The following is a 23,514-nucleotide window of genomic DNA, read 5'->3' on the forward strand; positions in this document are numbered from 1 at the left end:
AAATAATGTAGAAGACGTGTAAGTTGACAGGGATGCCATTTCTTGAGATCCAGGTTTACAAAATATTTATCTGCTACTTGTCTTTCTCTTCAACTGATAACTTTTCACCACAATGTCCAAACTCCACCAAAGCCAGAAGTATTGTCAAAATTCACAAGATTTTTTTAACAATGACCAAATGACGCTTGATGAATTAAAGTATTTTTTACTTAAATGGACAGTGTGTATCATTTTGCGTCTCCTAGTAGTAAACAAAAACCAAATTGATTTAAATACCATCAAAAATATATGGGCTATCATATAAACGTGTAATTTTTAAAATACTTGGAGATCAAGAAATCTGTATTTTTTTGACGCAACATGAAGCTCACATAGCAGGAGGTGACATGAATTTCTGCCGCTTTATGCCGAAAACCCCCGAAACCTGCGAAAGGCTGGGCAAAAAAAAAATAAGCCAAAAAGTGTGTTTTGGTGGGGTCTCGGTAGTTTGGACCCTTCTTTGTGCTTTTTAGCACTCCTCTTTTGTAGCACAGCACAAAGAGGGCACAGCAGCGCCTGTACTTCCTGCGGAGGATGAGGAGAGCCCACCTGCCCCCACCCCCCCTTATCACATTCTACAGGGGCAGCATAGAGAGCATCCTGACCAGCTGTATCTCTGTGTGGGGTGGAGGCTGCAGTGCCTCCGACTGGGGTAATGTGAGGAGGGTGATGAGGACAGCAGAGAAAATCATCGGAACTTCTCTCCCCTCCATTCAAGACATTGGCCAGAAGCGCTGCCTATCCTGAGCCAAGAACATCATTAGGGACCCCTCTCACCCCCATCATGGACTGTTCACTCTGCTAGCCTCTGGGAAGAGGTACTGCAGTGTGCGGTGCAGGACCACCAGGTTCTGCAACAGCTTTGTCCCCCTGGCCATTAGACTGTTAAATGGTCAATCACACACATAGTAAGCCTACATAGCTGCTAATCTGTACATCTGTTTTTTTTTGCACTACTGGCAGTTCTCTTATACCTAGCAACTCCTTTGCACATCTGTTCTCCTCTACACTATCGTACTCCAGTGTTATTGTTATTGTATAATGACTTGTTTACCCGACTGCCCATTTTGCACATCTGGTTAGCTGCTCCTCTTGCACTCTTTGCACTACAGTATAATACTATACATAGCTATAATTATTTAGCTTATTATTAGTACTTCAATACTCTAACTCAGTACAACATTTATTTATATCTGTACATTTAAGGAAACTGTGCGGGTCAGATGTATCGACATTTCGTTCTGTATACACGTGTACAAGAATGACAATAAAGTATATCTGAATCTGAATACGGCAACATCAAGTGGTCAAATGGGTTGATTTCTGAATATGATAGCATTAAAATATTTGAGCAAAATGTCATATAAAATACAATTAAATGTATGAGGTGACAGGTATGGTTTGTTGATAAATCCATTTAAAATGCATACCCGTCAACTTACACGAATGTATTGTATTTACTAAGGTGTGTTGATCATTTTAAATTGTGTACACCATACAATTTTGGTACGGGGAACAATTAAAAAAAATATTTTTTGGGGGTTAGACCAATCTCGTCTTGCCCTTTTCAGCTCTAATCCAAATCGTCTTGGTCACTGGTAGAAGATGACAACGTCATCATAGATTGCTAATACTGTTGTGTTATCAATCCAGAGTCTTTTTGGCCACAGATATTTAAACTACAACGTGCATTTCAGCAAGATTTCTTTCCATTTATGAATGAGATTTACAAAGTTCTGCCCTGTCTTCTTCACACTAATGCCGACAGTAGTTTTTAGTCATGAAAGGAAAGTACACACGATTGCACCTTTTAACTAGACATGTTTTTGCAAATTAAACTAAATCGTGACCATTTCTGTTGCAGAGTAAAGCAATCTATTGAAGAGATAAAGTCCCTAAAATCCTGCACTGCAGCATACAATAGGCAACACGAAATTGACAGGAAGTGGGAAAAGAACTAAGGAAAATGCTGAAAGAATTGTTTCTGTTGTTTTTTGAGTAAATTATATAAACATTACACAAATCCTCTTTGTTTTTATTGTACGTAGACATTCTGGACATACGTAAATAGGTGATGTGTTTGTAAACTTTTGTTGCTTAATGAGGGGAGTTGCGATCACTAATAAGGGGAGAAATTGGCTGAGGTTGACAAGTATGATTATGTATTTAATTCATTTTGATTAGAGTAAAAAAACAAATTAACTCTTAGTATTATAGCCAGTGACACATCTACACAAAATTATTTTAATGGACATAAAACCAAATTTTAGCAGACAAATAACTGATTGTATATCTATTACATGTTTCACTCCAGTTCCGGCATATCTTCAAACCCCTCCACTTCTTCCTGTCTCTTCAGCTCCTCCATCTTCTCCTCAGACCTCTTCCGTTCCTCTACAGCTTTCCTCATCTCCTCCTCTACTTCTTTCCTCTTGATATTCTGCAAGCCTTCCACGCCAGCCTGTGGCGGACCCGCGTTCGTCTCAGTCTTGGTCGGCGTCGCATCGTTGGCCCACTCCTCGTCCGAGTCGCTGATGTCGTCGTCGTCGATGTCCCAGTCGGCATGTTGCGACTCTGAGGCGTCCTCGAGCTCGTCTTCAGTGGGCTCGGGCGCAGGCTTGAATTTGGGGTCCTCCAGTTTTCCCCACGACACCTGATCGGCTTTGCGAAGGGAGATCTCCACTTTGGATGGGACCATGTTCACGATGCACTGCTGGACGATGATGACCTGAGGGCAAAAAACAGCGATGTCGATTTGAACATGGAGTGTCACTTATAATCTAGTTGTAAACTATAAAAACTTTTCAGAATAGGATTGCTCAAGGATGATTTCTGTTGGACGTGTAGCAATGACAGAGGTACACTGGTACATGCTATGTAGGAAATGTTCCGAAATTGCACCCTCACGGGAAAATGTACTCTTCCAAAATCTGTGAAACTGTCTCTTCTTGGAGACAGAACCGTCATGCCCCACCTGACATATCCATTTTCAAAATACTAAAGACTTGACTCATGATCTGCGCATAGACAATTTTGAGCCACAAAAAGCTCCCGGATAGCCCAAACATTAATGTTTGGAAAACACTGATGATGGATGCTACAAGTTGTGAAAAAACATTGGGGAGATTAGGTGGGTTGAATGTGACCAATGATCGATGGGATGACTTTGACAATTTTTATCCCTACAAGAATCTGTAGAGCCTCCCTATTCATAGTAAATTGCACCAAACTTCTAGTTTAGTATACATTCTATTCATTTTTTTTGACTTGTCTCTTTTGTGGTGCGATTTTATTTTATCTTTGTAAGGAAAGTTGTTGAAAATGCAATAAAAACTGAGTCAAACAAAATAAGTGGCACCCTTAAATAAACATGTCATAAAATAAAACTAATTGTAATTGTAAGTGCATCAGAACAAGAGTAAAATTACATTAGAAACAACATATTTACAAAATAAGATTTGAGAAAACATACAAACAAGGAAAACAAAGAACGTTATCCTTGTTTGTATGCGAAAATCCGCAAAGTAGCACTCCGCCCCCCAATGCTCTGAGCAATAGTCGACTAGGGATAATTGTTTGCAGCCAAAACAGTGCAGGTTATTTTAGGCAGGTCACAATGGCAGGCTTCAGAGGCCCAGACTGAACAAACAGCCCCCTCTCCTTGAAGCATAGTCAACCGGGGACAAGGAATCACAGCCAATTTTATTTTAGGTGGCTAGAACAGCATGCTTCCCAACAAAAGTCCCTCCTGCAAGTCCGCGTTGCATCAACATGGGATTGTGGATAGCGCAGTTTAATTTATGTGGAAATAAAATCAAAAAGAGAGCTGCCAGACCCGTAGTACGCCCTCTGCTGTTCTCAGCTCGCAGTAATAGGTGACCAGGGATGATTGATCGCGGCTGCACGGATGCAGTTTGTTTTAGACGAAAAGAAAGGGGCTGCCACATACGACAAAAATTTCCTCTCTTGAACTCTTAGCAATAATCAACCAGGAATCATGGATCGCGCCCACAAACCCACATTTTATTTTAAGTAGACCAGAATGCCATGATTCACGACAAAACTGCGCTCTGCCTGGCCCGTTCGTAGCACAACTCGATCGGGGATAAAGGCACGGCCTTCCTAGTGTGGTTCACCTTTTGGTTGACAGAACGGCAAAAAACAGCCGGAAAGCCTCTGAAAAGTGTGCTTTATTGTTCCCCTATTGTAGCTATATGCGATTAGGGATAATTGATCACAGCCGCCCGAGTGCAGTTCACCTTTGGTCATACAAAAAGGGAAAACACTGCCAATCCCTAAAAAATGTGCTCTGCTGCCTCCCTGCTCGGAACAATATGCAATTTGGGATAATGGATCGCAAAATATATTTTTTAACCTGCGATCTGCTGGGGCCACTAAGTTTGAAACATTGAGCAGTGAGGGATTACACTCCTCATTTTTTTATACTTTACTACTTATATGAAAGATATGTTTTCTTTCCCCACAGTTAAGTGTGCTTGTTTAAGGTGGTGATGGCCCTCGGGAAGAAAGTGTCTCTGAGACAGTCAGTTCTTCTTATAAGGGAACTGAGTGTCAGCCAGAAGGCAGCAGGTCAAAGAGGTGGTGCCTGGGGTGAGAGAAGAGTCAGCAATAAGGTTGTGGGCTCACCCCCCAAAGGTGAAAGTCCCTTTTGAATATCTTGTCCTTCTGGAACTGGATGTGACAAGAAATGACCGTCCCGTTGGCCTCGACGAAACTGAATTCCGGATTGGCGTTCTTGGCGTAGATGGTCACTACCACGCTGTTTGCCGTCTGGTGCCAGTCATGCCGGCATGCCACCCGCTTCTTGTCCTGCCGGCACACAAAGCGGCATTTATTGGTCGGAACGGTAAAATTCTACGGCGCGTTGCCTCACCTGCTTGGGGACCCAGCAGTGTTTGCCGGCCGTGCAGCCCTTCTGGTCCAAGAATGCATTGAAGTCCAGGGTCCTGATGCAGCAACAGCTCCAGTACTTGTACCTGAGGGCGGGTTGGTCACAGATGCACCGTCGTCTTGACCAGGTCGAGCCTGCACCTACTTTGTGTATGGGTTACCCTTCGTGGAAGACTGGCGCACCAGGGTGGTAAGTGCAGACCTCCAGGTTGGTTTCAGGACCCTGGTAGACCTTGGGGTAAACACAAAAATTTCAGATATGGACTTGGTGTCCAGATAAAACTGGTAGCACAAGTGGTAGACTTACGGTCTTGCATCCTGAATTTTTGCATCGTGTGCCTTGTATCACCTCTTGGCTCTCTGGCAAAAAAATAAGAGAAAGAGTACAACAACAAAAACAGAAAAGGATTTCTTGAAAATTCACACAACATACACCTGCATGTGCTACCACACACTATTCTCCCCAAAATATAGATTAGGTAAAAATATATATAAGTTGTGCTATCAAAATCCAATCCAAACTGAGCAGACCAAAGGATTACTTTGTTGACTTTTAAAAAAATGAGCATAACAAAAATATGATTGTATTACCAACCCTATAAAATACGTCAACCTTTTTTCTGGATCATTGTTTCTCATGAGGGCAGCACGGTGGGGCAGTGGTTAGCGCGTGTGCGGCACAGTTCTGAGGTCAAGAGATCAAACCATCCTGTGTGGAGTTTACATGTTCTCCCCGTGCTCACGTCTGGTTTCTTCCAGGAACTACAGGTTCCTCCCACATTCCAAAAACATGCATGTCAGGTTAATTGGTTGGTCTGAATTGTCTATAGGTATGAATGAGCGAATGGGTTTTCTGTCTCTGTGTGCCCTGCGACTAACTGGCAACCAGTTCAGGGTGTCCTCTGCCCACTGCCCAAAGATAGCTGGGATGGGCTCCAGCACCCCCACGACCCTACTGAGGATAAGCGGTGCAGATAATGGATGGATGTTTCTCACGATCCACTGAAAAATGGGTTTCATTTAGTTTTGAACCTCCCCAAAAATAAGTCGTAGATTTAGGATTAACTAACCGATTGGGTCATAAAGTAGTAACCAAAATGCATAAACTTCTGTGTCTTTTTCTTTTGTAAAAAACCCAAAATGATGGATTCTTTTGTTTGAACCGCTCTAGAATTGTTAGTTTTTTGACAAACTAATAACACAAAACCACCCCCAAAACACTTAATACAACAAAACGGTGTAGTTTACTCTGTATGCATGTGTGTGTATAAAGTATTTATTGTTGTGAAAAGGTATCTGCCAATTTCAATATCTCACAGAGACAATCTGGGGAAATACAATGCGCAGTTTGGAAATGTGGCACACTATTTTTTTTAAAAAACAATCCAGCCCTATGTAAAAAAAAAGCAATGCACCTTTAACCTAATAGCGAGATGGGCCTCCTTTGGCGTCGATAACAAAAATCAAATGTTAACGATCATAGGTAAAGTATTTCACACTCTAAAGTCTTGGCCCACTCTTCTTTGCAAAAATTGCTTCAAATCTACCATATTGTAGGGTTTTCTAGCATGAACTGCCCGTTTAAAGTTACACTAAACCATTTCAATTGGATATAAATCCGGTTTTTGACTTGGCCACTGTTTTTTTTTTTTTTTTCCCCCTAAAAAAAAAAAAAAGGGCAATTTCTTGTGGCACACTAAACTTCTCGTGACACACTGCTTTAAAAACACTACTGTAGAAAAGGACGATTGAATTTATTGGAACCAGTCCGAAAAATGGATTCTGGTCCAATACAGAAATTCGGACAAAAAAAATCCAAATAGTTGATTTACCCATGTTTGAACCACTTAATTTTTTTCGGACAAAAGCACATGCAGCAAGCTCGACTTGTACCTTTCTTCTGGTTTTCAGCCTTTTCATCTATGTCTATTTTCTTCAACTCCTTCGCCAGGGATGCCGCCACTTTGACGGGCAACTTGGTCTTGGGTTCATCCGAACTGTCCATAGAAAAATGATTTTAGGGTGGGAAAAGTCTGTTGAAAAATATACCGCACTCGATGCCAACCTCGGTCTCTCTTTCTGGAGCTTTTCGGAAGATTTGGGTCCCTTGTAGATGATCTCCCGGTCATCACCATGTTTATTGCCAGTTTTGTTAGAAGACACTTCCGGTAAAAGAGGTTCACGTGGTTTTTCGTTGCTGTGGGACCCTTGGGTGCAGCCCTGTTAGGAAAACAATAATTATGAGATAACAGACAAAATAAGAATCTTTTTCTTTTCTTTTTTTTTTTTACCTTAATGGAGAGGAATTCTGAGAAGTCCGTGGTTCTTTTGCGACAGCATGACCAACCCTAAAGGGAGCATTGACATTTTGGAAATGTTTTTGTCATTGGCCACACAGTGAAGGCATTACCTTTAGGGCATCATGGAAGATTGGGATTCCGGGATGAAAGAGGCAGGAATCTTTACAAAGAGAATGAACCGTTACCACAAAGAAAATATTGATTAGCTTAAGTAATATTTTGAGCAGTTTTTGCTCTCTTGGATAAGTTATTTTTCAAGGTACAGTGATTCCTCACGCCTCAAACCACTGTGTAGTCTTAAAAATCCACGTTTGATCCAAAAATTTGAGTCATTTCTGCTTCGATATTCGGACGAAAAATTTGGAAACCAAACACAGCTAAACGTGTGGCCAAGTGAGATGAGCGCCCATGTTTGCTACTCAAGTTGTATCAGCAATTCGAAAATAGGTGTTAATAATTAGTCATTTAGTGCTTTATATTGTCTTTTTTCTCCCAGTAATAAACACCTGGGTGGTGAAAACAAGCGCTGTAGCTTCCTTTGAGGCTTTTATTGCGGAATATTTTGAGCACAAATGAAGTACAGAAAAAAGCTGTTGGATTCAGTGTCAAAATGACTGACAATCAATCTTATCATTTTGAGGTAATGGAAAAATCCCTACATCACATCAGCGCCACAAGTGCTGATAAAACTCAGACCCTTCTCTTAACTGCAGACTAAAAGCACCACTTGAAACAATATAGACTGAAAAACAACTGAAAAAGTTATGTAAAGATAAAGAATAATTACATTAAGATATATGAACGGGTGCATCAATTTCGAGGGTAAAGTAGTTATTAATGACTGAAATATTAAATGTTTTGTAAATGAAGAGCTCATACAATCATAACTACCAAAAAAATCGGACTATAAGCCGCGATTTAGTTCCCAAGCTTTCAACCAAGTGGCTATGCAACGAGGTGGCCAATCTATGCACTTTTTCTAACAACCGCCATGAGGCGCCAAAGCACTAAAAGTCAGAGTGAGACACGTGGAATGTATGTTTTGAGGAAAAGGTTTAATGTAAACTTTGTGCTTGAATAAAACTGGCATGAATAGACCCTCATCATGGAAACGATGTCAATCGAAAGGGAGGGCTAACTATCATATTGAAAATAACTTTACAAGTCTGTATATTTGCAAACGGAAATGATGTGGAACAACGTCCAACGAAGCTGAAATGTCTTAGGTGGGTTCCTACTTATCTGTCGGCATTATCGTGTGTTTGAGTAAATATTTTACTCGGTTGGATTCTATGGATTGACCTTGATGTAACGAAGTCATTTTCGCGAACATTCAAAGAACAGCGTAGGGGACATACTGGTATGTTACATAAGCTTTATAGTTTTCATGTATCTTGATGTTTCTCTGATGAATATTTTTTGAAATGGTGAATCCCAAGAGTTTAAGCTTTCCAATGATATGTGGCGTTACGTATTTCAGTGACTGGTGAAATCCTGAAGACACGTTTTTGTTTACCATTAAACAGGCGGCTCGTCAGAACGTTAAGAGGATAAGGTACCGTCTCTCTGAATATCTCATATTTCAAAGTGGGCACATGCTGCTTATAGTCAGGTGCGGCTTATAATCAGACTCCCCTTATAGTCCGAATCTTACGGTATATATGCAGCAAAACGTTTTGATATTGGAAAAGTACCAAACAAATTAGTGATAAATGCAAAACATTTTTGGTACTCCAATACTTCGGTCTTCGAAAACCGATCCTCAACAGATAATGGTCAAGGAAGGATGTATCACTGTATTTAAATTATATCTCAAATGTGAAGAAAAACTATACCCAGGAACCCATCATTAAATGTGTATATTACTCCGTTTTTGCTGAGGATAAATAATATATGTACAGTATACGACTTTTATTGCTATCTTGGCAGTACCCGTTTTTTTTAAAATGTTCATTTCTTAAGAGCACTAATACATGAAATGGATTAACATGGGTTAACATGACTTGTTAGCATTACACAAGCAGAGTTGAAAACCATGTGCTGTTTCGAAGTGAAGCAAAATCATTCTGCTCTTAGCTGAGCTAGAATGAATGGACCATACGAAAAAGAATTCAGAGGCGAACACTCACCATCCTTGTTGTGGTCCGCCTGGAACGTCTGTCCACAGCCTTTGTTGTAGCACAACAGAGCCATTCTCAACAGTCTGCCTCAGAAACTTTGGACCCACTCTTGTAGTCTGGCGGCTTATCCAGAAGGTTCTGTGGTCAAGAGATCCACAAAGCTAAAAGGAGGGTCTTCGAGTGGAGGCTTGTCTTTCTGGCCGAGGGAGGGGGACAAAAATAGCAGCTTACCTCCCTCCTGTCACAGCTGTTAAGGTTTATCTGCAGACCGAGGGGGGGTGTGACATTCCCTCGTGGGCTTCAGCTGTCTGAGACCTGCTGTGGACTCGACAACACTAAAATGCGTATCATTTGACCGGACGGATATGAAATTAACAAGAATATCACAATGAAAAAATGAAGAGGCTTCTCTAGGAATGGAAAATGACTTTATTTCTTCCAAAAGGACAGAAAAACAATCCTCTGAATAAACAAATATACTGCTGTAAAATAAAAGCCTGTGATTTGCATTTTTTGTCCATTTGCCATTTCCATGCTTGATAACGATCCATAGAATTCTCCATTAAATAAATAGAAATCATGTACAAAGAAACAGATTGTAAAGGTGGCACGGGCTCAAAAACACATTTGGCATCTCATGAGCGCCAATATTACATCTGTGCTGATATTTTACCAGAAAAGCATAAATGAGCATGATTATAATGGGGGGAAATTGCCACCGCGTTTTAGATTTTTGCAATATAAGAAAAGACCTGTAGATGGCAGAAGAATCACAACAAAACCAACTGAAGACCGGACATCTTTGGGGACGCTTTGCTGCTGTGGTTTACACAATAAAAAAAGGAAAGAAATACAACTGTGAACTGTAAAACTCAATCATGGTCACCATCACATCATGCTTTTTATTTTCTAGAAAAAGAACAATCAATGACCATGCACTCACTGATTCCAACATTATATTCGAGGCTCATCCTCGATTTCCCTTCAACTAGGGATAAAGGAGCCAGAACACGGACAAAGAACTCCCCTTGACAATTGTGAACTGACCAATCGGCAAAGTAAACACAACCCCCCCAAACAAATTTGTCAAATCACTTAGAACGGGCCTCATGCAGAGGAAATTTGAATTAAAAAAAGATGGAAGAGTAGTTGCCATCAGTCTGAGAGGTTTTATGTGGTTTTTAAAATCTACTTTCAGAGGAAAGTTGGGGGAAAAAAACATTCTGCTGCTGATGACACAAAACGAGCCTTTCGGATGCTACGGATTTCGTTTGACGGACGGAAATTGCACAAACCGAGGAGAGTTACACACACTGCAAGAAGTGGTCGAGCTGCTGGAGTGAATATACACTTGGCAGCAAAGTGCTGAGTAGGGATTTATTTCATCCTGATGGGTTGTCGATTAATCGATTAGTTGTTGCACTTCTAGCAAGCGCAGCCAATACATAGTTGCACTTCTTGCAAGCGCAGCCAATAAAGAGTCTTGGTTTAAGATATCGGCATTTGGGACAGCCTCTTAAAGCTTTCTGTTTACTATCAAAAACCAGACATAAGAATTACAAGAATAGAAAATTTGATCATGGAGAATAACTCTAAGAAGCATTTCTCAAACTTGAGTCATTGCTTTGTGAGAGAAGTGTGGGGTGTAAGATGTTATCGATGACTACTCAAGAGTTGATACGTTGTACAGGAAAGCTGCCAAATATTGAAAGTCATATTTTAGAATTGTTTAAGAAGATTTTGAAAAGAATCCTTGTTGCATTTAATATCAGCTTTTTATGTTAGGAAGCGCTTCTTAGGACTTTTGATACTGAGTGATTCATCTATATGGCACTCTTTGTTTAAAGATGTATTGAATTAGCTTTTTTTGTTTAAATGAAAAGGAACTTGCTAGATTTATTTCCAAATTTTTGTAGTTTTTCCTAGAAAATGCACATTTTGTAGTTTTTGGGACCTCTGTTGTACTCGTATTGGTCTGGAAAAAAAATCTGTAATATCTGACATAAAGGGTTCTTAAGGATAGCAGTTAAAATGTCACATTTGTTAACCTGGCAATCATTGCATAATTTTTTTGTCCCCCTTCGAGGGCTTTATAGACTAAATTGGTCTCATCTTTCTGCCATGCACGCAAAATCCACCTTCTTCCTTCTTCTTTCCTTCCAGTACTAAAAAACCTAGAACATTACAGTATCGGTGCTGCCAAATATTGAAATACATATTTTAGAATGGAGAGAATTTTAAGATTTTGAAAAAAACTTTCGTAGTAGCATTTGAGAGCACCAGTTTTAGGTTGAACGTGGTTTTTGGACAATAGAAATTTGCAGGAAAAAAACCCTGCAGTCTTGATTAATTTCTCAAAATGGCACGCTTTGTTTAAAGACACGCTGGGAAGGTATTGAACTAGCCCTTGTATTTAAACCAAGATCAATTTCTAGAAGAGTAAAATGAACATTTCTTGATTTTGATTCTATTTTTGTAGTTTTCACAGAAAATGGGTATTCCATAATAAGCTGTAAACTGGCGTCAGAAACAACGGAACATTCTATAGTATTTGGTAGCTCTATTGTACTTGTATCTGGAGATAAACTGTGCTACCAAACATATTGGTTTTAAGGTTAGCAGTTGAAATGTCACGCTAGCTAACCTGGCAATTGTTGCATATTGTTTCTCTTCGCAGGCTTTATAGACTCATTTGGCCTCGTCTCTCCGATTGTCTGAACAGTCAGCCATACACATGAAATGTAAATTAACAAAACGGAAATCCACATTTATCTTTTTTCCTCTTTCCTTCCAGTACTAAAATACCTGATAATTTACATTGTGTGATAAGAAATGCAACTATTGCTATTTCATTTGGCTAAATCTTTGACTTTTTGTGAAATTAAAATAAAATAATATACAATTTAAAAAAATTCAACTGAAATTATCAGCTGTTAAAGAACACAATCGGCCTTCTTTTCCAAACAAATCGTGACTATTTGGACGTTCAGGTGCTGCTTAGACAGAGGCACAGATGAAAGTGGCTCAACATGCAAAAGAGGTAGTGGCATTAAGTCACTTCCCAAAAATAATCCGAGAAAAATCGAAAGCAACTAGAGCGGTACAGGACAAGGCGGGATATCGATGGATTGCACCTACAGTAACTAATGCTAACACAGGACCAGACCGAGAAGCGTCGGACATCTACCCGAGAGCAACAGGGATGGGCAGAGACAAGCAAGAGCATTGATTAGTGTTTACATATCTACACACAGAAGAGCCAAAGGTGTGATTGGATGAGCATTGTTCTGGATGAAACACTAGACGGGGGCTGGGAGTGGAAAAAGTCCTTTTGTTCAAACCGTATGGAGGACTGATCCTGCCAAATGTAGAATTAAATGTATAAATAAATACCTATAGATATATGCCATATGAGTAATACAGAGATAAATCTCCTAAGACAGGGGTCAGAAACCCGTGGCTCACAAGCCAAATCTGGCTCATGGCTTCATGAGTACATCTGGCTCGGAGATAAAAATTAGCCCATGCAAATGTCGTCTTCGCTGTTCCACTTATAATTAGTGTGAAGCCAATTTCAGTGCTCACGAAGCAAAGGCAATGCTGAATATATAAAAAACTTCAGTCCAGTATACAGTCAGTGAGTCACATCAACAGACTCCATTCCGGCATTACGTTGCAAAGGAATCCTTTAAATCAGGGGTCTGGTACCTTTGGTACGTGAACCATATATGGCTCTTTTATGAGTAAATCCGTCTCATACATTAATTTTAATTGTTGCACATTTCTCTGTTGCGTTCCGAGGTTGGATGATCCAATCACGATTCTGGTGCATGCAAAGCCCAAGCGACACTGGGATAACCCTTGATTCAGTCCAGTAGATATAAGGCACATTCTCAACTCCAGTTTACAGTCAGGGTGTCACACTAACATACCATTTTGCCAGTAGGTAGCCAAGAAATCCTTTAATTGAAAGAATGAAACTATGTATGTTCACTGTTGAGATTCTTGATGACGAAAACCAACAGGAAAAACTTTAAACCCCTCAAAATGACAGTAAACCATTCAGAGCAATTTGATAGGTGAGCGGTAGTGGTGCACACCGCAGTCCCTTAGCTCGCTTGATCAGCGCGGTCTATGCCAAAGGTAAATTAGACGATATACCTAAACATTGCAGTATTTTGTGACATTTTTAAAAATAACTTTGCTTGCACCTTGGTTTAAAACCATTATTTAGAACAAAAATGAGGGTCAAAATCAGCCACAATATTAAGTTACTGTGTAAAGGCATTTTAAATGGTATATTTATATGGAACATAGTCTCTGGAATTATTATTTCACAAATCATTAAATGCCATACAGTGAAATAAGAGCGGTTTTGGCAGTTTTGTTGAATTTCGTCTTGTGTGTGTGTGTGTGTGTGGGCTCCAGCACCCCCGCGACTCTACTGGGGATAAGCGGTGCAGATAATGGAGCGATGGATGTATATATATATTTCGGGGCTTTTTAGGTCAAAAGGGTTCACGACCCCTAACGTAATACCATATTTTCTGGACTACAAGGCACACCTACAAAAACAAGTATTTGCCAGAAATTAGAAAGTACGCCCTTTAGACTGGAAGTACAGTCATTATGATCAAAAAGCATAATTTCGATAAAATTATTCTACATAGGTTAATTAAGTTGTGAACCCATATTTCCTCAAATTTAAGTTCCATAATACAATGTTTTTTTCTATTATTTGATGTTTTGTTAATCCAACTCTGACCTTTACTGTAATTTTATTTTCATGCACCTTAAAGTCTATTCCACCTTATATTTCAAACAAAAAACACACAAAATAATATTTTGAGAGTGTTTCTCATAATCTGGTGTGCCGTTCAGTCAAGAAAATACGGTGAAGTCATATATTTAGTTATTTATTTATCTATTTTGTTGCGTAGTCGTGATGGATATTTTCATGTATTTCGTTGCATTTTCTGTCGCGTATTCCATCATGTATTTTGTCACAGCAAATTCTATTTAAAAGAGAAGGCATTTCAAACTGGTTACACTTTTCATCTATTCGTTGATCTGTGTAATTAGCCGATATGTTCATCTCTGATCAACCAATAGGCGAAGAGCTCCGGCAACTGGGCCGCCTCCTCATTTGAATAAAAGTTTGTTGTTACAAAATACACAACTTAAATACTTGACATAATACATGACAATCATTACAACAAACTAGTGAAATACATGACAAAATACATAAATAAATGAATAAAATTCATTTATATAATATATTTAAATATTTCACGTTTTATTTATGTGTTCATGTATTCATATATGGCATGTATTTGTAGGTATTTATTTATTTATACATTTATTTCTACATATGACAGGTTTGCTCCTCCATAAAATCATGGCAGGAACGTTTTGGTTACCTGCGAAAGTGTCTAATGTGTTTACACAAAGTGGGTTTGTTTCTCGACACTCGAAAGTAAACCCGACCGCTAGGTGCAAATCAAGCACGTGGACTTTGCGTGACTTTGACGAGGAGCCCTCCGTGAAAAAAGAAAAGGATATGAATCATTACCGCTTGTGATGAGCTTTTGCGCACACAAAAACAGAACTGTTAAAGACACTTAAATGGAATCAGTGCAATTAACGTGATTTCAAATGTCTGATGAAACAGGCACACACATAAAAAGAGCAAAACATTAAGCACATAGCCTGCTTTTTCAAAAAAGGTTGGGTTCAAAGTAACCCAACTTGGGTTAACGGTGGGTCGGTCCACTACTGGGGCTGATTTGAACTAAAACTTTCTGGGTTGTTCAAAACAAACAATCCCCGTAAACAAGTAAAAAACAAAACAAAACCCAAAATTGTTTTTTAAAAAATTCAATCCCACCAAATTGTTTGAAAACCAAATAATTACGGTAATAATCTGACTGCAATTAACATTTGAGTAACGACCAGAATCAGTTCCAAAACAAATCATTTATAATGGCGCCATCTGCTGGAGAGATTTAGTGTAGTGGTAGCTTGATTTTGTGAGAGTGACACCGCTTGCTAACTTGCTAAAGTAAGGGTTTGCCGGGCTGCTACACACTGCGGTGCTGAACATTGAATTAAAAAAGCATTTGCTGGCCGTAGTCGTAAGTTGAGAAGGCTGCAACTCTGATGTAATTTGTATTATACTACATTTTTGAAAGATTCAGATATCCTCATACAAGGGGAATTTACTAAAAAATCTAATATTGAAATGAGATGGTCAACTTATATGCACATCAACCAAATTTAACACAAGGAGGCTTAAGACAGGCATAACCACCCAATGGACCACTGCCTTGCCTTGTCCTCATGCTTCTCCTAACCTGATCTCTTCTTACTGTTCAGTTGATTAACAGCGGCCCGATTGAGTTTGAGAGGGACCACGTCTCATTTTACTGTGATCTAGTGCGTTTTATTGCCTTTTTGGGAAACAATAATTGGTTCAAAGTGAGAAGGAAGAAAAAGAGAAAAACCCACGAGTCAAAGGAAACGATCGAAAAATATGAGGATGATGTTAGATTTTCTGCCATCGAAGCGCTCCCTATAGGTACAGTAAATAGTTTTTTATTTTTAACTTTATTACCGGAACATTCTTCCCAATTATCTACATATTTTAATAATTAACGTTGTTCAGGTACTGTTTTATTTATATATTCGGGTATATATTTATTTTAGTGTGTGGCTTTCTTAAAGTAATTTTAGGGGGTTGGCTCCTATACCATAGCGAGTATGTACAGTATTGATTTATACTGTGATAAATTATCGTGGAAGATCAACAATTTTTAAAATTGTAAAGCTCAGTTAACATGGCGCATGGCTATACTGGTGATCGGTTTTCCAGGTCAACATGTTGACTTCCACCATCAGACGATGGCTTGAAAAAGGGAGTTGACCCCGTCCCCCCAACTTGCTGGCTTCTATTACAGGGCCAATAAACCACTAGTGGAAACTATGACAACTATACACAACTCAGCTCTAGAAATCACTCCATTGGCTCACCAAAACTTGGGTCTGCAATTCGGCATGGCATTTAACGATTGGACAGAAAACAAAGGAAAAAAAGGTGTGCGTGGGACAGATTATTCAGAGGATGCCTGTCTGAAGCAGCCACGCAGTACAACAATATATATACACACACACACACTATCAGTCGCACAATTTCAGGCAGACGTAGCCAAAAGGGGACAAAAGAGCACCAGTATGAAATAAAGCTAATGTGGCAGCAGAGACCCTCGCATCATCCCGAGCAATGCAGCTTTCCATGCATACATACACACCCTAACACACTCGTGTGGCGCTCCAGACAAGGACCATCCCTCCGATCGTGGTGCAGTCTTTTTCCTTTTAGCTTGATCAAATAATTGCTCCTCTTGCGTGTTGTCGTCTTTACATTAGTTTGTGGCTTTTGGCACTGGACTACACCCCCAGCCTGACTGGATTACATGAACTGCATCTGAAAAAAAGGCGGAAAGTTAGTTTTGCAGTTTCTTGCGGAAACACCAGCCCAACAGTTACATTTGGTGCCACCTCAAAAGTTGTGGCAGATCCAATAAAGCAACAGGAATAAAAATGTCACATTCAACGCTTTATGAATCGATCACTGTCTCTTGGTTAAAAAAAAAAAAGGGCATTTGCTGTGTAATGGACTTTTTGGTGCCAAATTCAAAATCTCCTGTCTACACAGACTTACAAAGATGGTGCTGAACAAGATAAAATAGAAAAAAGGAAAAAAGAATAGTAGCACAAATATTCTTAAAATGTTGTTTTCTTGTCCCCAGGTTCTTCTTTGTGGCCCACTCCTTCAAAGTGTTTTTTTTTCGTAATGTACAATTAACACCATGTATATGCCATTTTTATATCACTTTTTGAAATGGACATTTTCCTGTATTTGTTTTTTTTTTTAATTTATTTTGCCAATTTTTTTTTTAACTCTTATTGGTCCACTACCCGTGCGGGACAACAATATGAATAACGATATGAATATGACCTATTTTTTAAAATTCAAGGGGGATCGGTTTGGTATAGGAGAGATCATGCCTTGAAAAAATTAGATGAGAAGCCAGCAAATTGTGAAGATGATACTGTTATCATTTACTAGCCCTTTTTGCACAGCAAAGATAGTCAATCTCACCTGGGCTCCAGGCATGGCTGAGAAGGGATTAGTGGGTCTGAGGACAGGCTGGTTGTACATCATTGGCTGAGGAGCCATGATCGGTACCCCACCCACCTGACCCACATGGGGAGGTACCTAAAACATATTAAGTAAAACTAAGCCACCATCGTTAAAATCATCTTTTTTTTATATAATTGTTTTCAAGCTAAACACAACTGAACCAAACACAATGTCATACACATCACATACAGTAAGAAAGAAAAAAAATCAATGTTATGCATAATTAACATAGGTGCACTCACCATTCCATACACAGGCACTTGTGGTGTCGTCATTGGAAAAGCCACAGGAGCTGGAGCCTTAAAGAAAATGGCAAATGACTCAGATATGAGCGGGGGAAAAAAAAGCAATTGAGGCACAATACGACATTCCTCAGCGCCCACTGGGAATTTGATGGTGTTAATGAGATTTAGTGTTTAGAAAACTTGCTAAATGGCCAGTAGTATTAATTGTTGACACCGGAAGAAATAAAAGTAATTACCAATCTTGTGTGCGAACAAGGAGCAGAACTCCAATGGCGGAAAAAGCATAGTATAGTAGTGGTGTCACAGTAACGAATATTATGTTTAACCCAATATTTCTCTATGACCAAGAAGCAACTCATAGGACTACCTCGGGACATTAAAATATTGTGATTACATTTTTTTCTGTAATGCAATAATAAAAAAAAAAACATTTGGAGTTCATTACAAACCTATCTTTCTAATACACTTACAACTTTGGCCAGTCTCCAAGCACTACCCCAAGGGTAGCAAACCCGGTCCTGCATGTTTTGGTAGTTTCTCTTCTCAAACTCCGGTGGATGCAAATTATGAGCTTGTTTGCAGGAGCTTGATGTCAATCTTAGTGATTGGTATCAGATGTAAACTCCTAAAACAGGCAGAACATGTAGTTCTCGAGGTCACACCTGCATTACCCTGTAAATATTCTTCCCTATTCATCTGACATTTTTATCTTATTTCTCTCTTTAAAGTATTTTCTAAGTTTGTATTCTGGAGTGCCATGCCTAATCTTGTAAACATTGTTATCAATGACAATAAAGACAATTTTTATTCCAAATCAAGCAGCGCAGGCAAGTTTTAGCGGCCAGAACCTAAAATAAAATGTATCCCTGTTCTCAGCAGTAATCGACATTTCTTGTGTAAATATCATGTAAATTATAACTATAGCCTTATACTCCTTGTTTTATAACCTTATCTTCTCTGTTCGTTTATCTTCTTGGCTTTTTACCTCACTGTGAATGTGTGAAACTGGAGTGTCATGCCCAATTTCGTTGTCACAATATGTTAACCCATTTTGTAACAATGACAATAAAGGTATATTCGATTCTATTCTATTATAATCAACCAGGGATAATGGATCACGACTACAACCATGTATTTTGTTTTAGGCAAGGGAAATAATATATTTTATTGTTTTAATATTGCTAATGATGGCAAAAACTCAATTACCCTTTCTCAAAAATGTTTGAATATAATGCTAAAGTTTACTAGTAAGCTGTAGGCCATAATCAACTATAGAAAAACAGGCCTGCAATACTCATAGGTGCTGTCCGGAATTTGCAAATTTATTACTCTCTGCCACCATCTCTTGGCTCAAAGTCACGATTACAGTTCATGCATCAAGTATACACTCGAATAAACTCTCATCGATGTATGAGTCTCTCATCACTTCTATTCAATGCAAATAAGAGTGCATGCTTGTAACACCCCTTTGATCCGTCAGAGGGCGCCGAAAAAAATGTATTTTGATGCACCGGGTCATTTTAGAACAAAATCCAGATTTGTTTATAGAGCACTTTTCAGATACCAAAATTCAACTAAAATGCTGTATAAAAACATTCAATGTACAATAAAATGCAGACAATGTGGTCATGAGGAGATAATGACATATTTGTCCTAAAAACCCTTTAAATAACACAGTTCAATTTGCCTTATATAAGTTATTGTATAGTGATTTGGGGAAATACATATAAGAGTAAGATAGAATCGCAAATTCGATTATAGAGAAAAGCTATTAGGATTGTGCATAACGCTAGGTATGAAAAACATAGAAACTGTTTGTAAAATCCAACATTTTAATATTAAGAGATGTAGTGAAACTTAAATCCCTATTAGATCAAGGGATGGTGTGATAATAGTCTGTGTCAAGTCAAGTCATTTTTATTTGTATAGCCCTTAATCACAAATAGTCTCAAAGGGCTTCACAAGTTATTACATATAAGAAGTTTAGGTTATTCGTATGCTATAGAGTAGAAGTTAGTTTTAAGCTTAGACTTAAACATGTCCACTGAGGCAGCAGATCGGATCTCAGGGGGAAGAGCATTCCACAACACCAGTGCCCGGATGGAGAACGCTCTCGAACCAGCGGAACACTTCTGTGGTTCGCAATAATCTGTGGTCTGTGCAGCCCTTTGAGACTCCTTGTGATTAAGGGCGTCACAAATAAACATGACTTGACTATAAAATTATTTACAGTCAGCACCAAACAACACTAAATCTATTTACATTTTTTCTTTAATAATTTTAATGTACTTTTCAAATATATATACAGACGCTGCCCTACGTACGATCGAGATATGTTTCCCAACAATCGTAAGTTGAATTTGTTCGTAAGTTGCTTCAGTGCTATATTTTGTATATTTAAGGTTTGTATAAGTATGTTTAAGGATTGTATAAGTACCCTGTATTGTATTGTACTCAAAAATAAACATTTCATAAAACAATATGCCCTATAAAGTGACGTTTAACTCACTTTTGAAAGATGGGCTTCAAGAGTTAGGTGATTTCCTCCTCCGTGAAAGAAAGTTGACGAAAAAAAGCGATCAACCATTTTCTCAACAGCATTAAGCTTCCATATTCCACTTCCATTTCAAATGAAATGGCTCACCTCTTCTTTACAATTTACACTATTGAATGGATGCACATGTACATTAAACAATAAAAATGTCAAAATTCTTAGCGCGCGGGAGAAACAGTTTTACACACAAACTAGGAAGAGGAAGCCGGATTTCTTCTTCGGGGTGGATGCTGGGTGACCTCTCACAGCGCCACACGCCGGTAGCGGCGGAAAGAAGCACTACAATACTGTCCCATACTCAGAAAAAGGTGCACAAAATACAAAATCTAACTAACAGCAATGTCCGGATATTTTTGACATCCCCAAAAAAATGTTTGTATCTACAGTTCTTCGTATGTCGAATGGTCGCAAGTAGGGGAGCGTCTGTGCCGTATTTATGGATTTTAATTGTTTTCTATTAAAGAAAAGTTTTGTGCACCATGTTTCTATTTTTCCAAAACTTTGATACTTGAATAAAGAGGAAACAAAAAAAATAAAAATTAAGATTCATTGATTTATCGAAAATTATTTATCTATATAATTAATTATTAAAATAATCGTTCGTAGCAAACCTGGTCAACACTTACTTTATAGAAAAAAATATATATACTTTCAACTTTTTAAGGACACCTGAAACAACGCACCGCACCTTTGAGTTGAATTACAATAAATCCAATATGCATGAAAGCATTAGAGGAAAAAAAATCACAGTCCTGAATAATGTAAATATATGCGCAGAGCAACCACAATAAGCACTTGGAAAATAAAAAATTATGCTTAAACATCCTTTACATTGACAATTGTTTATTTGTATAGCCCTTAATCACATGGCGTCTCAAAGAGACATTTTTGTGATTAATGGCTGTGTAAATAAATGTGACTTGACTTGACTCCTTACAAACGAGACAGGTTTCCGGACGATCGTTGGTGTTATTGTAATCCTGTGCAGTCCTTTAAGACATTTTTGTGATTAAGGGTTATATAAATAAATGTCAATTGACTTGGCAGCACCAAAGCAAAGAAGTGTCGTTCTGACTCATTAAGTGCAACGGCGGAATTGACTTAATTGGGTAGACCACCAATACCTTCGAGAAGCATGAAAGTTTGCCTTCTAATGTTACATCGACAAAGAAAAGGAGTCTTGTCCGGCAAGTAACTGTTAGTACAGGGTTGGGGAACTATTACTTCTTAAATTTTATTAAATCATCTAAAGTCACACAGAAATAAAATGCCCTGAAAAATTAGCTTTTGTCTGGAGAGAGGGTTTGACGTTCTTGCTGAATTTTGTTATATAATATATGGTAAGGCTCTTTCCAAATAAAAAAATAAAATAAACATATTTTGCTAATATGGCTCTGTGTCAAAAAGATTCCCGAACCCCGTGTTAGTGGATGGGTACTTACATAACTAGTATAGAACATTCCATTCTGCGACAGGATGCAACAGGAAAAAAGGACAGAAAAAGATGATAAGACAGATAAACAGCAAGGTGGAGTGAAGAGGGGAGAAAAAAAAACAAAAGAATGAACACTTGAGGGGCAGAGACAAATGAGTGAGTGACCCCCTCACTCAAGGGTAGAGTTCTGACAAATCAAAGCTAGCAGATGACAGAGCAAAACAGGGCTGTTATAAATGCAAAATAAGCAAAGAAGTAAAGGGAAAAGGCTCTGCAAAATAACCGGAAGAAGTGCAAGGGGAGGTCAAGCAGTGCACGAGATGCTGATTCGGGGAAATGAGGGCAAGGAAATGGTCAGTAAAAAACACACAATATGTTTTTGTTGAGATTGTCTTCATACAAACATGTAAGGAAGACTCCTTCACATATGCATCTTATCTTACCACATGCGGCACAGGCATGGGTGGGGGGACCATGGGGGCAGGCATCCACTGGGTAGTGGACATGGTCTTGTTCTGCCAGTTCTGCCCTCCAGTCAGTTTCTTCTCACCCGTTTGGTTCCACTGCATCTCCGGCCTGGATGGGCAGCACAAGATATGCAAGATCAGGAGTAAATTTTTTCCCAACAGATTGAGCCAAATGCACAACAGGGAGATTCAAGTAGTTTGGAGCTAGAATACAGGATTGCCAGAGGGTAAAAGTCATATACTTACTCACAGTGGGAATTTCTTTGGGAAATGGTCAACATATATACAATGTAAAGCAGCCAAGCCAGCCTGAAGTCCCAGTCTACATGTTATTATATTAGCAGTCGAATCATACTGCATATTTGTACCCCTATCTGCCTGCAACAAATGATAATATTTGGTTCATTTTCTGATTATTCCATTAATTTTTTCAAAATAACTAAATTTTCTATTGAGATTGTAGAAAACTTTTTTTTCCCTGTATGTTTCTTAGTTTTTTTAATGTTACGGTTTTAAACATGGGAAAAAAAAATCATTTACTGTTGAAAAAAAATATTGTCGGAAAAGATCAATAGGTTTGAATGTATTACCTGTTGGGTCAGTAGTTGTAGGAAAATATGCAAAAAAGTAAAAGCAAATCGATGGTGTCAGGGCGAAAAAATGTTACTTCTGTTTTTTCCAAGATTTGGACACTTCAATCTATTTCAGACGATGAATGAGATAATCGATTAGTTGTTGAATTACTGATTGGTTATTAACTCTAAGCGTAAATATGCATTAGCAGCACACAATGAGGCACGCTCTCACTGTCAAATCAGTGCATTATTTTAAGTGAAGATGAGTGGGGGGTACAGACTTAGTGAATTAACAAACGGCACATTGCTGATCCAAAAAGAGGTTCGAGTAGAATGCATCAGACTCACTTCTTGGATGGAGTTCCACCAAACTGTAAATCTGAAGAAAGAAAACTGTGCTGATGACAAACCTAACCAACAAGACACATTCAACAAAACAGCATGATTTACTCACTGCCGACAAGGTTGGCCAGAGAAGAGTCTAGGTCATTTGCAAGCAGCTTTCCTCCAGACTGGAAGACCATTTGAGGCGGGAGAGAATGGGCCGTGTGGACAGGAACTGTCGGTTTCAGCAAGTCGCCTAGGGTGTCGAAACCTGCAGTGGTGATACAAACTGTAAAATCTACTGTAATAACCTGTTTATTGCCATTAACGTAGGAGCAGAA

General features: G+C 38.8%; 2 protein-coding genes across 5 annotated transcripts in view; both read right to left on the reverse strand.

Annotated features, from left to right (window-relative positions):
• Nucleotides 1-2,147: 2,147 nt before the first annotated feature.
• Nucleotides 2,148-9,746, reverse strand: LOC148356886 (cysteine and histidine-rich domain-containing protein 1). Its single transcript, XM_088348330.1, has 11 exons — nt 9,602-9,746; nt 9,380-9,508; nt 7,361-7,410; nt 7,242-7,298; nt 7,016-7,170; nt 6,844-6,947; nt 5,258-5,310; nt 5,112-5,182; nt 4,934-5,036; nt 4,687-4,869; nt 2,148-2,767 (listed from the first exon to the last, which is right to left on the reverse strand). Exons 2-11 carry the CDS (start codon nt 9,441-9,443, stop codon nt 2,345-2,347), a joined length of 1,263 nt encoding a protein of 420 aa, XP_088204456.1. The 5' UTR covers nt 9,444-9,508; nt 9,602-9,746; the 3' UTR covers nt 2,148-2,344.
• Nucleotides 9,747-13,299: 3,553 nt separating this feature from the next.
• Nucleotides 13,300-23,514, reverse strand: part of LOC148356887 (phosphatidylinositol-binding clathrin assembly protein) — a 33,035-nt gene continuing 22,820 nt past the window's right edge. For 3 of the 4 annotated variants that reach the window (XM_088348328.1, XM_088348329.1, XM_088348326.1), the window contains 7 exons: nt 23,304-23,444; nt 23,198-23,228; nt 22,251-22,383; nt 21,815-21,838; nt 17,816-17,872; nt 17,532-17,648; nt 13,300-16,853 (listed from right to left, as the gene is read on the reverse strand). In XM_088348328.1, coding sequence (XP_088204454.1) covers nt 16,839-16,853; nt 17,532-17,648; nt 17,816-17,872; nt 21,815-21,838; nt 22,251-22,383; nt 23,198-23,228; nt 23,304-23,444 — 518 coding nt within the window. In that variant the 3' untranslated portion in view covers nt 13,300-16,838. The remainder of the gene's footprint in view (nt 16,854-17,531; nt 17,649-17,815; nt 17,873-21,814; nt 21,839-22,250; nt 22,384-23,197; nt 23,229-23,303; nt 23,445-23,514) is intronic. The other variant, XM_088348327.1, reaches the window with a different exon arrangement.

This window comes from Urocampus carinirostris, chromosome 11 (assembly GCF_059441175.1).
Source record: "Urocampus carinirostris isolate Australia breed hairy pipefish chromosome 11, RoL_Ucar_1.0, whole genome shotgun sequence".
NCBI lineage: Eukaryota > Metazoa > Chordata > Actinopteri > Syngnathiformes > Syngnathidae > Urocampus > Urocampus carinirostris.

Excerpts from the sequence above, each read along its gene's own strand:
- LOC148356886 (XM_088348330.1), bottom strand. The coding sequence starts at position 9,443 with ATGGCTCTGTTGTGCTACAACAAAGGCTGTGGACAGACGTTCCAGGCG. Across the intron at positions 7,411-9,379 it reads GGCGGACCACAACAAGGATG|ATTCCTGCCTCTTTCATCCC; the intron begins GTGAGTGTTCGC and ends CTCTTTGTAAAG. Across the intron at positions 4,870-4,933 it reads ACTGCTGGGTCCCCAAGCAG|GACAAGAAGCGGGTGGCATG; the intron begins GTGAGGCAACGC and ends GTGTGCCGGCAG.